Below are 15,966 nucleotides of genomic sequence, written 5' to 3' on the forward strand. Positions count from 1 at the left end.
AGTGACGAAGCTCAATGACGCATTGACTAAAATCGCCCTATTTCTTCTCCATACAATCTTATTAACTGGTGGTCTGGCCCAATTGCTCATTATCTACCCTCCTCACTTCCTATATTAGTTATCTTCTACCATTCCTTCATTCTTCTTCCTATCTGTTTAAATCTTCTATAATTATCTTACAGTTTACATTCTTCTTAGCCCCTTCACCTCTATTCATGTATTTCTCCGGTTATCTCCCTTTTACTGGTGTAGCATAAGTGGCATGTTCCCTCCTACAATAAATAAATACAAATAAATAAATACAAATACGCATTGACTCTTTTCTTACCGCTCCGTGTATTTTTCTTACTGAATCTTGTTGTTTTAGACTATCATGACGAGTCGTGGTCCGAATAATCGTCCGCCAGAAAACGACAGCAATGGGAATGGAAACAACTTTGAGAGGAACAAATTTAGGTATGCTTCGTGAAACAGGTAGCGAGAAAGCTATGAAAACATTCCAGACAAACAATGCCATCGCGTTTCAATCCGATTTCTCCTCCTGATCATCGCAATCAACGTTATCAAAACCACCCGAATTCTCCCACACAAAGCTACGTTTCTACTGCTACGACCTATGAACAGCCATGGAGTTCTCCAAAGTTTCAAGCTCCCGCAACGCCACGAGATGATCAGCCACGCTTTCGAAGAACTCACTCAATGGCAGCGAAGAAATTCGGAGGAGGAGGGCAGAAAGGTGTCAATGAGAAATCAGAAGATGATCAAAAAGTCGATCGACCGAAGATCAATTTCATGGAACTCGGCAAAAAATTCACAAATAAATTCAAGAAAAACAGAAATAGGAATAATGATCAGAGAAACATCGATCGGATGTCTGCTCCAATTATCAAATTAGGGGATGCCCCGTCTACTTCACAACCACAGCTTCAAACAACTGCTTCTCCAAGTCCAACAAAAAAGAAAAATGCGATCAAAGGATCGACGAGTATGAAGATGCAGCCAGAGGATCGAATGAAAATGTAAGAACGGCTTGATTATATTTTGAAACTTTGAAGAACAACGTTAAAAAAGAAGTATCAAAACATTATCTAGTCTCGTAACTTGCTTTCTCTTCAGGTTTCAAAAAATGGGTCGAGAACAAGCGATGAAAGTGAGCAATGTACAACGAATGCAACGAGAGCGTCAACGGGACTTTTCACTTGTTCCAGGACCAGGAAGGGCTTGTTTGGAAGTAAAAAATCCAGGATCAAGTCACTCAATTGACAGTATGCTCGTTTTCAACACAACACCCGATTCCAGAAGAAGCACATCACTTTCGATGACGGATGATGACGTGGAACCAGTATTTAAAAACTCGCTGACTAACAAGAACATCACGAGCGCACAATTTAAATGTCAGCAGAAGTTATCAAGCGGCCCGAGTTTCACAAGTACTCCAAGATTGATAGGAAACACGAGCCTTCAAGCAGATTCTCCGACGATTTCCAACGTTAGAAGTCTGTCCAATTCATCGTTTTGTCTGTTAACTTCCGATGACACTACTGTAAATCGTGCTGATTCAACGATGTACTTCTCAGCAGACACATTGAATGCGAAACCACCAAACTTCAGAGTTCCAAATAACATTCCCGAAAGATCGATGACTGATGTATCATTAGCTTCAACAGCTTCTACACCTACTGCCACATCATCGTCTGTCACTTCATCCGGTGCCACCTTATCGTCTACCTCATCAAACCCGCCAGTGTCAATAAAAAAGGTCAAACAAGAAATCGTTGAGAACGAAGATCAATCCAATTATCCAAGTTTTTCATCACCGACGCCGACATCAGATTTGGAAAGCTTAACTCAAAATCAGCAAAAACAACTACAAATGCAACAAAACAATCAGCCAGAGCACTTGAATGTAAGCGTTTCTATTGTTTCAAAGTTTCTAACACGCATTTTTTTCCAGAATCTTTGGGTTGTTTCAAAAGAGATTCGAGACAATCAACTGCAACTTGAACGAGCTCTTCCTCATTTGGAAACAATGAGAAATCGAGCAATGGCAATTGATCAGCAGAAGATGTTGTTGCTTGAGTCGAAAGGAGATAATCCTTCGAATGAAGATGTAAGAATACATCTCGATTCCATAAATATCATTTTAGCCAGAGACCCCACTTTTTTATCCACAAACTGCACTCCAGCCGAGCCTACAATATTAATATTCGTGTTTTCAGATGCGTCGTTTGTGGGATCTCGATCGCGAATTCGTCCGTGTCAACAACGAAATGTCAATGGCCTCAATGGCAATTTCGAACGCAAATCAACTTCTACCTTTTCTCGAAATGCGTCGGAATGAGCTCCTTTCATTATCTCCACCACCACAAGTTTCATCTCAAAATAATTTTCAAACAGGTAGCTTCGTCTAAAAATCAAATTTTGTTTCCTACTTGTAATCTATGTGATTTTCTTTTTTTTCACCCGGTTACCCCTCATATCTATATTGTTTCGTATTTGTTTTAGCTGCACAATTAACCCACTGGTTGATCTCATGAGTTTTTTATTTTGTCTCTTTTTGTTCACTTTTGTACAAATTTTGTCAATTCTGAAATGAAACACTTGATCTGATGAGCATATATGGTTTTATTTTTATGTAGGGAGAAACAATTAAGGCATTTCAAAGGAATAGAGTGAAGTTCTCATGTTGGGACCCGAAAAAGTACGAGCCGAACAACATGATTTTCAGTTAGAAGAAATGTATTATAAGGAAATACTTACATATATGAGCATTAGAGCAGTGCAAAATGGGGAATTAGAACCAGAAATCTAGTTTTTAGATTGTCAGGATCTCATTCTGAAAGATGGGAAAAAATAGAACATTATTCAAAATTAGGGGGAAAATTACATCGGTTAGTCGAGAAAAAATGAGACATTTTCTGGGAGACCTCGTGTTTTTCATAGTAAAGGGAGTACAAACATATCAATTTTTGAAAGAAACTTGAAGATTTTGGGGTCATGATGATACATGGAAATCTGAAATGAGGGAAGGGGCGGAGTCAATATAAATGCAACTGAAAACTGGAGATTATTGAGTTAAGACCCGGCAGGGAAATGGGTGGAGAAGCGAGTGGGAAAATGAAAAGAATGGAGAGCACCGTCATTCGAACACCTTTTTTTGAGAATAAAAACTTGCACAGAAACTGTATGCTACAAGATAATAAGGTTACAGTGATTTGCGCAAGCTTTTTGACACAATAATACATGATAAATGGGTAGCTGAAACTGAAACTACGGAAAGTTATTAAAAGCCAATGATTTTTAAATAAAAAACAACAATATCCAAGCGAATCTATCGTCGACCAGCACCGATTGCGTTCAGCACTGTGTCGATTATTTCCTGTTTCGACCGTTCTTGCGCTTCCATCAGATCTTGTCGAAGTTTGTTAATTTCAAGACGAACTTCAACCATCATGTCGGCGCGGAGTCTAGAAATTATGATACGTCGTAACAGTTGTTATTATTATTTTCAACTCCTCACCTTTCCAGTTGTTCATTTGGAATCACTGACGAAGAATTTCCATTTAAAGTCGTTGGAGTCACCGAGGAGATTGCTCCATTTGCTAACGATGTGCTCGGTTTGGAAGTATCTTCTTGTGAGAACAGAGATGAAGCAGATGGAAGCCTGGAAAATATATTATACATACATTACAAAACAACTTTAACTGAATACGTCTACTGTGAAACATTCACTCACTTCCTATGTGTCTTTGGACTATCCAACGGCTTCGATGCATCTGGCACTGACCATTTCTTGGCAGTTGCTGATCCAACTGATCCACCATTGGATCCATTTGTTCCGATCCCACATCCGCTATCCGATGAACCATTACTTGTATTAGATTTCGAATCAACCGCATCTGACTTTGCTTGTGTCATTTTGCGTTTATTCAATTGGGCATTCAACTCGGACATCAGATCGACACCTGCAACTAGGGATATAGCGATACGCTTAAACATAGGAATTCAATATTTAAAGAATAAATTCGTTTAACATAAATTTATTATTAATCGAAACAATCATACCTCCTTTCGGTGGTGGTGGTTTCTCCACTTCTGCTACTCCGTTCGTCTTGATTCCTGTACTTTTCAAATTTCCTCTCATTTTAATTTGGTCCATCAGAGTAGGTGTTCCATTGGAAGCCATCAAAGTACTCGCTGATGGAGGCGGTGGCGGAGGTGGCGGAGCACCGGTACTCAATTGAGGAAGAGGTGGAGGTGGTGGAGGTGGTGGAGCACCTGACGACACTTTTGCAATTCCAGGCGGCGGAGGCGGAGCTTGTGGAATATTACTGATTGGTGGAGCTGGTGGAGCTGCTGTGGCGGAACCAGCACTAGTACTCGAACTTTGGGAAGCTCGTCGTTGTTGTTGAGTCAAGGCTGAGGCACTGGAGAGGGTTGAGGCATGTTGGGATGTTTTGCTGAAAAAAAGAAGAGGGTTTCAATGAGATTTGAAAGAAAATTAAAGAGTTCGATGAATGCCAGAATAACTAGTTACTATCTTTTGAATATTCGTAAAGTCTTCAGAGCTCTACCTCTCATATTGATTGATGCAATCAGCAACAGCTATAGTCATAGTACAGTAGGTTGTCTAGAGACAGAGTGAATGAGTAATAGTTCCTCTGTTCATTTCTTTTGATAATATAAACACATCTCCATTTTTCTCTCTAATTTCTCTCATTTCTCACTGTTAGTAAACACAAAACAGACGACACTTTCGTCAAATATCGATAATGACTCATTATCGAGATCAGCATCAGGAGAAGAACACTACCATAAATTTTTGCTGATAAATCACCGGAAACTCAGTTTTAGTTTCATTAGAAATGCTGATCTTATTTTGGAAATGTGTAACGAAAAACCCGCATCGATAAATTTATACAAATTAAGCAATAACTTATTGAAGGTAGGATTGAACCCATCTGTCTGAATGCATATCTAGTCGTTTCAGGTCAAACTAACTACTATTTTCTGTTTTTTCTATAATATTTTACTCACCGGAAATTCGCGGCATTCTGATTTTCATCGTGAAACGTCGGAGCAGAATGAATATGCATCAGGTGCTGATGTGGATCCTGGTAGACATTGTCGGTCGCTGAAAGAAGGAAACAAGTGAGTTTGATGCCGGAATATAATTTTGGTGGCAGAATGGTGCATGTTTCTTACGAGTCTCAACTTCAGTTGCTGGAAAAGTAACAGATTGACAGCACCAGAAACTCATATCGAGAAATGGGATAGATAGAAACTAGAGGGGAATCTATAGAAGTTTTCGTATATCCCTCTTTTTGTGTATATCTTTCCATTTCATCTTCTCATTTTTTTGCTGCTGAAATTCCCTTCTATGCTCAGCTGAAGGAGATGAGACTACTAAAGCTTCTTATCTGATATGTGACGGAAAAGTATTAGATAATCGATTTTTGAGGAGGTAGCAATAGATTGGAAATCAGGGGAAAAAACTCGTGAAACCCTCGGAACTTTGTCAGAGTTTATATTTTCTATTAATTGGTGCATTAATAAAAAATTCTGGAATTTTAATGAAATAATTGTAAATTCTTACGATGCATCTGTTGATATTCATTGTGCCCATTCAGTGCGTGATTTGCAACTTGTTCAATAGCCAGTGTAACGAAATGAAGAAACTCGTTCGCTTCCTCTTCGTGTTGAAAATTCAGTCCATATACGATCTTATTTTCATCTCTCCATTGATGAAATATTTCTTTCGCCGCCACATATCTCAGTTTTCGGTATATTTTGAAATTCAAGAGGATCGTTCTATCTTGTGCACGGAATGAAACAATTCTGAATGAATCGCCACGACGACAATCTTGAATAACTTGAACAGTTGTCCATGATCCATCACTTCCAGCCACATGTTGCCATTGTTGTTTTGGATCGTTGAAGATCATTACATGGGCAGCCGCCGACACGATGCATGTTTCGCTGTAATGGTGAAGATGTTGTTATAGGTTTCACAGTATTTTTAAAGCCCACTAATAGATCACATATGACTATTTACTCTTCCCGAAAATCGCACTTTTTCAATTTCCCGAACTTTTTTATTTTTTTGTCTCCAATTATTTTAACGATTCTCTCGTTATCTCATTTTTCTTATATCTTTTTTCTCAACCCAAAACAACCCGGAGGTCGTCGCCACCGGACATGATAAGTGGCAGCAATTGGCACGAGATGGTGCTCGGAGCGCATGGAGTTCAGTTCTCTTCTCCCTGCTCTGATGGCAAAACAATTTGTTCTTTCTTTTTCTCTCTCTCTCACACACACACACACACACAACTGGATGAGTAGAATGGATAGATCGCCAATGTCCTGCTCTAGGTATTTGTACAAATAAATAGAGAAGACATCGAGAGAAAGAAAGAGAAAAAAACAGTGTGCATAGTCTTAGATCTTCAAAGTCAACAAAAAACACAGTTTCTGGTCACAGGCGAAGACTATGAATCAGATAGTTTCGATGGGAGAGAAAACTGGATTTGTCATATGCATAAATGTGTCATAAGCGGAAGGTTTAGCGAGATTAGGTTTCATAAAAAAGGGAAGACGTTTGTTTGAACAAAACGTCAGTAAGATTTCTGTAATCGTTTTGTTAGAACTACGCATGACTGTCTTGTTGGCATACACGAATGCTACGATTTTAATCCAGTAACTTCTAAAACTTCAAATCAACTTCAAGAAGGTTAATCATATCTCCGATTCAAACTATTTTTCATAACTTTTTTCAAACGAGAATGTATTTTCATTCATTTCAAATTTCCCCTTCCTAACCCCTTTACATTTTTCAAAATGTCAAAAAAGAAATCATTACCTCATTTTTTGCGTTTCAAAGTGCAATTCGATTGCCCTTTGCTCTCAAAAAAGGGCACTTTTCCACTTTTCACCACCGATTTTTTGAACGAAACCAATGGGAAAGAGAGACAAAAGGGGAGAGGTCTTCAATGTAGTCGATTCGTCAGTGTTTCACGCATTCGAAATGCACAAATCTCTTTTTCGACCGGGAAGGAAGAAGTGGTTTCTGAAAAAAAAACAGAAAATAAGATGCATTTTTTATCAAAAGAAAAATTTGAAAAAAAGGTTGACGGAGACAGAATAAATTGATTTAGGAAGAGAGATATATGAGGGAAACGGGTTGGGGATAACAGGAGTAAAAACTGAAAACAGGGATACAAAATCAAAATTTTTTACGAGGGTTCTCTAAAAATTTCTGGAAATATCTGATCAATCAATGTATAAGACAGTTCTGATGCGAATTGAATGGTTGAGAGTTTTTTTAAAAAGAAGTTTCTCTAAGTAAAAAAGTCAATAATTTCTCCAGAAATTGTTTTTTTTCAAAACGGCGAAGTAAAAGGGCGAACAACCAGAGAAACCAGAGAAAAATAGCGAGAAAAATACGGTGAAAATGCGCGAAAACTATTCAAATAAAGAGAGAAAATATCAAATTTTATGAATATTTTGTCGACAGACAGTGCTCCTCTCGGAGTTTTTGAGCGGAAAGGCGGAAAGGTGAGAAAAGAAAAAAGAAGAGAGAGAAGAGACGCAGGTGGTTAGAGATAGAAAATGACGGAAAATGAAACACATGCCCGATAGATTTTACATCTTTTTGTGGAATGGGAAAAGTTGGAAAAATGAGAGAATCGGTTCAAAAAAGCTGAAAAAATAACTGGAAATTGGAAACCACCGCGGTGGAGCGCCATTGCAGTGGTTTTCTGAAACTGTATTTGAAGCTTCGAAGGTTTGAAACAGTGTCTTAAGGGGCTAGAATTTTTGCAAAAAAAGTGAAAAAGATTGGAAACAAAATGGAAAAGATCTACAAAATATAAGATCAGATTAGAATCTACTCACACAGAACACCTCATTCTGATCGAAAAGAAACAGAATGAGTGACTCATAGATTTCACTTTTCAAGGAAAGTGCAAACACATGCAAAATGACAACAAACAGTTCTCCGGAAGAAATAAATGCGGGGGCGAAGGTATTATCCTCTCATGGAATAAAAACTTTAGGCCGTCTGAGAAATTTCAGAAAAAAACAGCAAATGAGAGAAATTCCAGAAAATTCGACACCACAAAAACTACTACTATATGTGTATAGGAGAGGGGTGTATCCACTACTATCTGTTATGAGATGAGCCCTCCTAGCAGACGAAATGGAAAAGAAGAAGAAGAAGGAGGAGAAGAGAAAAGGAGTGAAACTACTCGAAAAACGAGGAGAAAAAGTTTTCGGGAGTGGAGGGAGCGGGTCTCCTCGTGATGCTCTTCTTCTTCTTTTTTTCATTCGGGAATACGCGAAAAAACTGGGCTCATGGATGGACACTTCTTATTTCCGTTAAGGTCCTCTTAATCCTTCCAACGAACTTTTCTGATGGTGATTAGTGATGACATATGATGGATTACGGTAGGTCTCAAAATGAAAAATGGCAAGGTTTGGAAAAGATCTTGAAGCTCAGTTTTCAAAGAATCATATTAACTAGAGAAGACAGTCTTAAAAATCAAGATGTTTACCAAGCCAGCACGGCTTCGAGCTAGTCTCTCTGGCCGAGGCCACTATGAAAAATGCAGTCCATTTAGGCATTCACCTATACTTGAAGTAGGCCCCGTGGTTGACTTCAGAGAGGGTGGATACATCTATCGAAAAGGGGGTGTATGTGTTAATGTGAGCAGATAATTGGAGGTGTCATTTGCAGTTGAGATCGAAAAGGAAATGAGAGGAAGAGATGAGATATAAGTGGATTTAGAAGAGACACAGACACAGAGAAGCGCATCATCATTGTGTCTATCCTCTCAGTCATCATCATCATTGTCACCAGAACCATTCGACATTGTAACGCCATATTGAGAATGGATGGCCGAGACACGTGGATTTGAATTCAAATATTTTGATGGAAGTTGGGAAGAAACGAGACATCTGAACCTGACCCACTTCCACCTGATCCTATTTATACCATTTCTATTGTTCTGTTCTAATCACAAGTACCTTTTTGACAGCCTAGTTGTAACAAAAAGACGAAAAGTTCAAAAACAAAATCGTTACAGTACTCTAACAACCAGCACGAGCTGTATCAGCTTCTGAAGTAAACAGTATTTTCGAAATAGTTTTAAAATTTGTTTTGGCGGGAGAGTTTGAGCCTTGATGCTCGAATTCGAAGACAAGAGTAATATGGAAGATAAACTAGAAAAGTGTGTTAAACCTTACGAGAAAGTAAAAATAGTTTTCAAAAAAGGAGAGTAAACAAGTGTAGGTAGAAAATATAGACCGTCGAAAAAATAAGAAGTCAGGAGAGCTTGGTAAACATAAGAAACATAAAAATGGGTGTCAATTTACAAGTGACAGAAAACGAAAACTCCTTTTTTCGTTTCTAGAGGTATAGGTCTGTCTGTGCAGGTGTGTGTCCGGATTATTATTTTTTGTTGATATTTTCAGTTTTTCCAAAGATGAGAGGAATTACGATTTTGGATTAGATGTGAGCTTGAAAAAAACACTTTTATGCAGATTGTTATTATCTGTATAGCCAGTCGGCTCTGAACAAAAACAGAAGATTATCAAAGGAGCGTGTTTGTATGGCATGCAGAACCATTATACAACTAGAACTAAAATATTTTTGTTTCGATCATCCAAAAGAGATTACCCTCAATAAAATGAAATCTAACCAGTCGGATCAAAAGTATCAAGCTGAACAAACGGAACGGAGAGGAAGATAATACAATCCCTTCTCCTTCTCTTTCTCTCCACTTGAACCAACTCAATTGGTTCCAGATGGCATACAAACACACATGGAGCACTTTTCTTTTTTCTCTAATCGATTGTGGGGGAGGCATGAATGACGGCATTTGATAAAAGTGTCCTTTTTGATAAAGTAAGATTCAAAAATGATAGAAAAGACGAGGCTTTTTTATTTGTTCTATTTGTGGAGGTGTTTGATGTAAGAACAATAACTGACAAGCATCAAAGGGTTAGAGAAAATAGGGAGAGGACTGGAACGAGTTACTTTGTGAATGGGATTGGAGGTTAGATCAGAAATAATCGGATAAATAGTCATTTTGTTTGCAACATGGTTTCATATCCGACCTAAATTCATGTTGAAGCATTCAGAGACTGAGCTTTCTGAACGATACTGATCACTTTCAGAAGTTGAGGCATTAGCCTCGAGATTTGAATCAGATTAATGAATAGTTCTCATCAGTTCTGGTGATGCTTTAAGCTGAATTTTATGCACACAAACCTCATCAGTGACATTATAACCGTAATTTTGTCTATTAATATCAGAGCTTGATGAAGCTGAACTAATCACGTCTCCAGAAACATCACAAGTATTCTTTTGAAGTAGAAACAAGTCAAAGAAATGAAGAGACAACAGACCGTGTAGGTAAGAAACCAAAGTCCATGGAAAAATAAAAACAATCGACCACCAGCAAGATAAAAAAGAAGATACTATTTTTGTATGGTATCATTAGAAAAGTAAAAATTCGAAGTCGTAGAGCTTCAAAAAATTCAGTGTAGGTAACACAAGTTATATCAAATTATTTTAACTATTCTTGGATTTCACAGACAGATGTGAAGGTCAGGCTACAGTTTCCAGCGAATTTGAAGCTGGAGAAAAATATCAAACATCCCTAGAAGGGTTTGTGAAAGTATACGAAAGCCTTTGAACCGAGTGAACTCCAACGATACGCAAAGTCTGGTGGCTTTCAAGAACTAGTGAAAGGAAAAGTTCATACAAATCAAAAAGTATCAAAAAAGTATGGCGACTGAAAAAAGATTGAGTAGAAAGTAAAAAAAAAGCGTTCAATTTCTCTCTGTCTCTCTATCTATACTACTAGACCACTACTAGTAGTACGTGCCTCACAGAGAGAGAGGGACCCCCGAGGAGAAGAAGAAGTGTCCACAGACACAACAGTGATGTGGCCCCCCTCTTCTATCCCTCCAGATGGGTGTCGAGTGACCCTTACTGACCACTGGCAAGTGCGGAGAGTGCAGACATTTCTCTGTCCACTGTCCATTTTCTCTGCTCTCTCTACAAATCAACTTGTGTTTTATTTCGGTTTGAGGGACACTCTCTGCCTCTTTTTCCCTCTTTTTCTCCCGCTTTTCCCGTGCGCAAAGCGAGGAGCGCACTGCGCTCGTATATATATGCAAATGCCATTTTTCGGGTAGAAAGAGAGGAGGAAAAGGAAGGACGAACGGGACAAGAATGAAGAAGAAAACGAGGGACGATAGAAGAAGGAAACATCAGAAGAAGAAGAGATGTGTCCTCTTCTTTCCACAACCAATAACAGTTTACGAGTTTGATGCATCGAGGTGCAAACACAGAAAATGAACTGTCTTGAATACGCATTCGTCATAGAGTTAATATGATCTAGACTAACAACACGAAGTGAACCGACAAGATGTTTTTTGCAGGTTTTCAGAAGAATTCACTTATCCAAAGAATTGAGCTAATTATGGTACTTGTCGCAAGTACTTGATTGAAATTCCAAAGTTTGAGAAGGGTTTTTTTTAAAGTTTCCGAAACTATTTTTCAAAAACAAATGTTATCAAACAAAAGTTCTTCATGCAGGCTGAAATGAAAAGTGCCAAAGTTGTCAGATAGTATTAAAACCTATTAATAGAAAGAACTGATAGCAAGATTATTATTCGGTATCAACCCACGAGCTGTCAATATTCTATAAAAAACTATTCGAGAGGAAATAGGATTCTGAAAAACAATCAGTAAAGTCTACAGGCCAAAAGCTTTTTTAATCAGAAAGAAAACAAATTAACTGCCAGTCTCAAGAAGACAGTTTGGAAAATTTTAATACACAAACGACGTTTACTATCTCAAGCTGTAAAAAGAAAATTGTAATATTAAAGGGGAGAATGAGTCACTTTTAGAGTGTGAAGGTGACAAAAATGCTCCAGCACAGGTGACTGTAGAGTTTGGGGAATACGACAGTTGGTAGGGTCTTTGAGTATACATAAATAGAAATATATCAATCTGGAAACATGAACACCGCTCTAAATGTATGCAACTCTTTGCCGAAATTAATATGAAACACGAGAAAATAAAAAATGATGGAAGGATCTTAAAAAATAGAAAAAAAAGAAGAAAAATGTAAACAACCAAACGTTAAAAAGATTAAGTGGATCGTATTATTCACAGCTTTTCAAATATTAATGTTTGATCTTACGCTTTTTCAGTTTTTTTGTTGTAAGTTTTCGTTCTAGAAAAAAGAATTCGCAGCAAATGCTTCTACTTATTTATTCGAAAAAAAAGAATCAGATGAGCGAGAAAAAAGAAAAAAGAATTGGTGGTGCACCACACCAATCACTGATAAATCAGTCCGTTTCTCTTCTCTGTTTCTCTTATTTTTCCGGTGTGTATACACAGTTTGAAACATGTGTTATCATCATTTCGGCTCTCTTTTTGAAAAGAAAAGAGAGAGGATTAACGGGTCTTGTGGAGGTCGGTAAGTCAATGTTTCGGAGAGAAATAAAACTATACAACAGGTAACAATGACGACAGATTCAGAAGGAGAGGGAAGACAATGTTGAGTTTTGGAATTAAAATTGAAACAACAAAAGATCAAAGAAAAGACAGAACAGATCGGATGCACGCAGAAAAGTATCAGATTGAAGAGGTTAAAGGTAGGATCGGAAAATTGGGAATGCAGATTCAGTCAGTCGTTCTAGACTATTTCTGTCTAGGAAATGTAATAAGAAACAGATTCAGATTAGGATTCTTCTTTCGTTCAAAATGGAGGTTACTGTCTACGCCAATACCTATAAGTTGAAGTATTTTGTCTTGAATATTCATCCGTGTGGACTACTGTACCTCGCTAGGATTCTATTCTTTACGAAACGACTTATATGTTTTTTGGGTGTTCTCCTCCTCCATTCTTACACGTAAGCTGTCAAAGAAAACTAAAAGGTAAAAAATGAGACAACGTTTTTTGTACCAAACTCAAAAAATTCCGACAAGTTATTTGTCTTTTGTCGTCTTTCTCGACACGAACGGAAACTTTTGTAAGAAAGAGAAAACGTAAAATTCGGAATTTGAACAAAAGACCCAGGAAAAGTTTGACAGGGGTTCTGTGGGGTTTATAGACTTCTTGGACAAAAAAATATGCGTCAAATTATTTGGGTATCAAAACCCCTCCAATATTTCCGGAGGAACACATATACACATTCAGGTGTAAAAATTCGTCCTCACTTCCCTTCGATATCTCCCCTTTCATTCGTTTTTCCGTGACTTTTTCTTCCGCCAAAACGACGAATGAATCATTTATCTTGGAGAGGGCGGATAGTCTTCCTTCCAACGATACGGAGACACCCTTTCGACAAATGGCTGGGGCGGAAATCGGAGAAGTACGCAGGAAAAAAGAAGGAGGCACTTTTTAAATCTTAGGAGAAGAGGATTTTTGGTTGAGTGACCAAAAATTGGGAATTCTGGAATTGAAGGAAATTCGGAAACTTCAGTCGAGAGCTTCAGGAGTTGCGGAAGACTTTAGAGTTTGAAGTATTCAACTTCATGAATTTAGTCGGTTGTGGTAATACAGAAAACCAACTGTTCTTCTACGGTTCTCAAACATGCAGCTCTTCAGAAAAGACTTCAAAGTTACTGATTCTCAATTTTATCAAAAGATTGAACTATGCCTTGTTTTGGAGAACAAAACCAAACACTTCTAGTTTCAGCCAAATGAACTTTTAGATTTAAAACAGACGATGATTGTCATCTCATTGAAAACTATCTTAAACTGGAACATTGTAATTTCTCCAGACGAAGCCCCATCAATAAAAATAAATCTATCTTGGAACTGACAAATGGCTGTCGGAAATCGGAAGAAATCGGAGAGTATGAAAAAGAAGAAGACACTTTTGAATTGTGGGAAATGTGATGATCATTTCAAAAAGAAGAGGAAGAAGGGAACAGAGAAAAGATGCAAATAACGAGGTTGGCCTAGATGGGCATCCAACTTTAGGAACAGAAAAGAGACGAGGGGTCCAATGATTTCGAAATGGGTACCAGACAAGTGAAGCAGAGGAAGGATGACACATTCGGATAGTGTTGAAATAGAGAATAGGCTCTGCAAATGAGCTCTTTCGTTTCAACAGTAGACCGCGAACTCTCGTTAAAACAGGAAAGATCATCTGGCTTCTTTCTTTACCTTCCCATTTGATGTGTCACCTTGAACAAAGAATATGATAATGAAGAAGGGGAAGAAGAAGTACGCAATTCCCTCAATCATCAGATCTGTCACTATAGCTTTACTTCAATCTAGCACGCCACTATCCAACTATTCCGATCCAAGTATCCAATCATGGGAAGGACACCACTTTTAGAGGCCATGTGTTTCTTGTTTTTTTTTCCTGGGATTGTTTATTCTGTTTTTGATTAGTCTGTGAGAATATAGAGGGTAGTTGATGATGAAAATCGCATACTTAGAATTTTGAACTTCGGATTTTAGAGAAGGAGGCGTCGAACTGCATCTTTTCTCAAAAACCAATCTGATTGTACGACTGAAATATTTAGTAACTGTTCACAGTTTATTGTCCTAAGATCAGAATCCGGAGTTTAGTCTTCATCGTTTCTAATTGCTTGTGAGATATTCTGATGTACCGCTAGTGATTTTTGAAAATCCTATTAGCCTGGTTCTTTGATTCTCACCTGAATTGCCAATGTCAGCAATTTGATTTTCAAGATAAGATAAACCCATCCTGAACATTCAGAATCTTATGGACTCATTCCAGAATTTTGATAAACCAGCAATCCTCAAATTCGTACATTGTCCGAAAACTTTATACAACAACTAATTTATTCGGAGACATGACTTCAAAAAGTAGATGACGTGCTTATTCAGATGATGGAATTCAGAAGTAACGTCTTCATAAAAAAAGAGACGCAGAGATGAAAACAACAATAAATTTAACAATTCCTCTTCCTTTCTCCAACGATGCAAAAGTATGTATTATTCGGAGGAGAAAAGAGAAAACTGATGAAACTCGTTGGGTGGTCCTTCTTCTTCTTCTTTCCGTTGTCGTCGTCGTTGCACGAAATCCTATTATCTGACGGCTTCTACTTGAATGTTTTAGAGAGTACAGTTGAACGAAGAGACGCAGAAATAGCATACAATTTAGATGGACAAGATGGACAAGAGCACGCAAATCAAGCGTTGACCATTCAAAAGATGAGGCAAGGGACCAAAAGATGTAATCTTTTGTGGAAATGGCAAACTGGGTGAGAATTGAAATAAATTGGAACGTTTGGGGAGTGATGGCCTATGCATGGTGGCCTAGGATAACTGACAATTCTGTGAAATGAAGTATTACTCTGATTTAGAATGTTTTTTATTTTCAGCTGCCCTAATAAGATGAGTTTATAAGAGGAATGTCTGAAACCTTCAGGAACAAGATAATCTCCCATCTTCCAGTGTCCAATTCTGAAGTTTCAGCTCCCAAATGTTCTCTATTCCGTAAAACAATGCTCCCACTTGAAACAAGTATCTATAATTTATGCAGCAGCACTTGTTTTCAGCTTCTCTTTTGGCATAAGACATAACCACATGACAATCGAGCATCGACTTTCAGAAAATCTTATGACAGCCAGTTTTCCTCCTTACTGCTTTTTCTGAGTATATAGTGCACTATTATCTTATCCAAACCTTGAGAAGTTTAATAGCTCGAGTTGGCTGCAAGCACAGAGGATCATTTTAAGATTACATATACTTACAATACATACATTTAAATTAGATCTTCCACGGCCACGGATACGTACGTACGGATGCTTATTAATAAGCTTATTCAAACACAAAAAAAACGTTTTCAAACTCCCTCTATTTTCTATTGTGTACTGGAGCGCGCTCACATACCAGAAACCGTGTACTCCTCCCGGACGATCTCGTGCAAAAAGTTCTCGATTTTAATTATCCCCGCGAAAATCCA

The 15,966-nt window shown here is 37.9% G+C and overlaps 2 protein-coding genes across 2 annotated transcripts; one reads left to right on the top strand and one right to left on the bottom strand.

Moving 5' to 3' along the window:
* Positions 1 to 373: 373 nt before the first annotated feature.
* Positions 374 to 4,412, top strand: GCK72_019114 (uncharacterized protein; the record flags this gene model as incomplete). The annotated part of the gene is made up of 7 exons (XM_053732883.1): positions 374 to 456; positions 504 to 1,019; positions 1,117 to 1,906; positions 1,955 to 2,110; positions 2,220 to 2,397; positions 3,570 to 3,923; positions 4,303 to 4,412. The coding sequence occupies 7 exons, from the start codon at positions 374 to 376 to the stop codon at positions 4,410 to 4,412; spliced, it is 2,187 nt and encodes a 728-aa protein (XP_053581796.1).
* On the bottom strand, positions 3,332 to 5,945 carry GCK72_019115 (uncharacterized protein; the record flags this gene model as incomplete). The annotated part of the gene is made up of 6 exons (XM_003115245.2): positions 3,332 to 3,467; positions 3,521 to 3,664; positions 3,737 to 3,965; positions 4,066 to 4,460; positions 5,038 to 5,134; positions 5,597 to 5,945. The coding sequence occupies 6 exons, from the start codon at positions 5,943 to 5,945 to the stop codon at positions 3,332 to 3,334; spliced, it is 1,350 nt and encodes a 449-aa protein (XP_003115293.2).
* Positions 5,946 to 15,966: the final 10,021 nt, after the last annotated feature.

Source organism: Caenorhabditis remanei, chromosome V (genome assembly GCF_010183535.1).
Source record: "Caenorhabditis remanei strain PX506 chromosome V, whole genome shotgun sequence".
Lineage (NCBI taxonomy): Eukaryota > Metazoa > Nematoda > Chromadorea > Rhabditida > Rhabditidae > Caenorhabditis > Caenorhabditis remanei.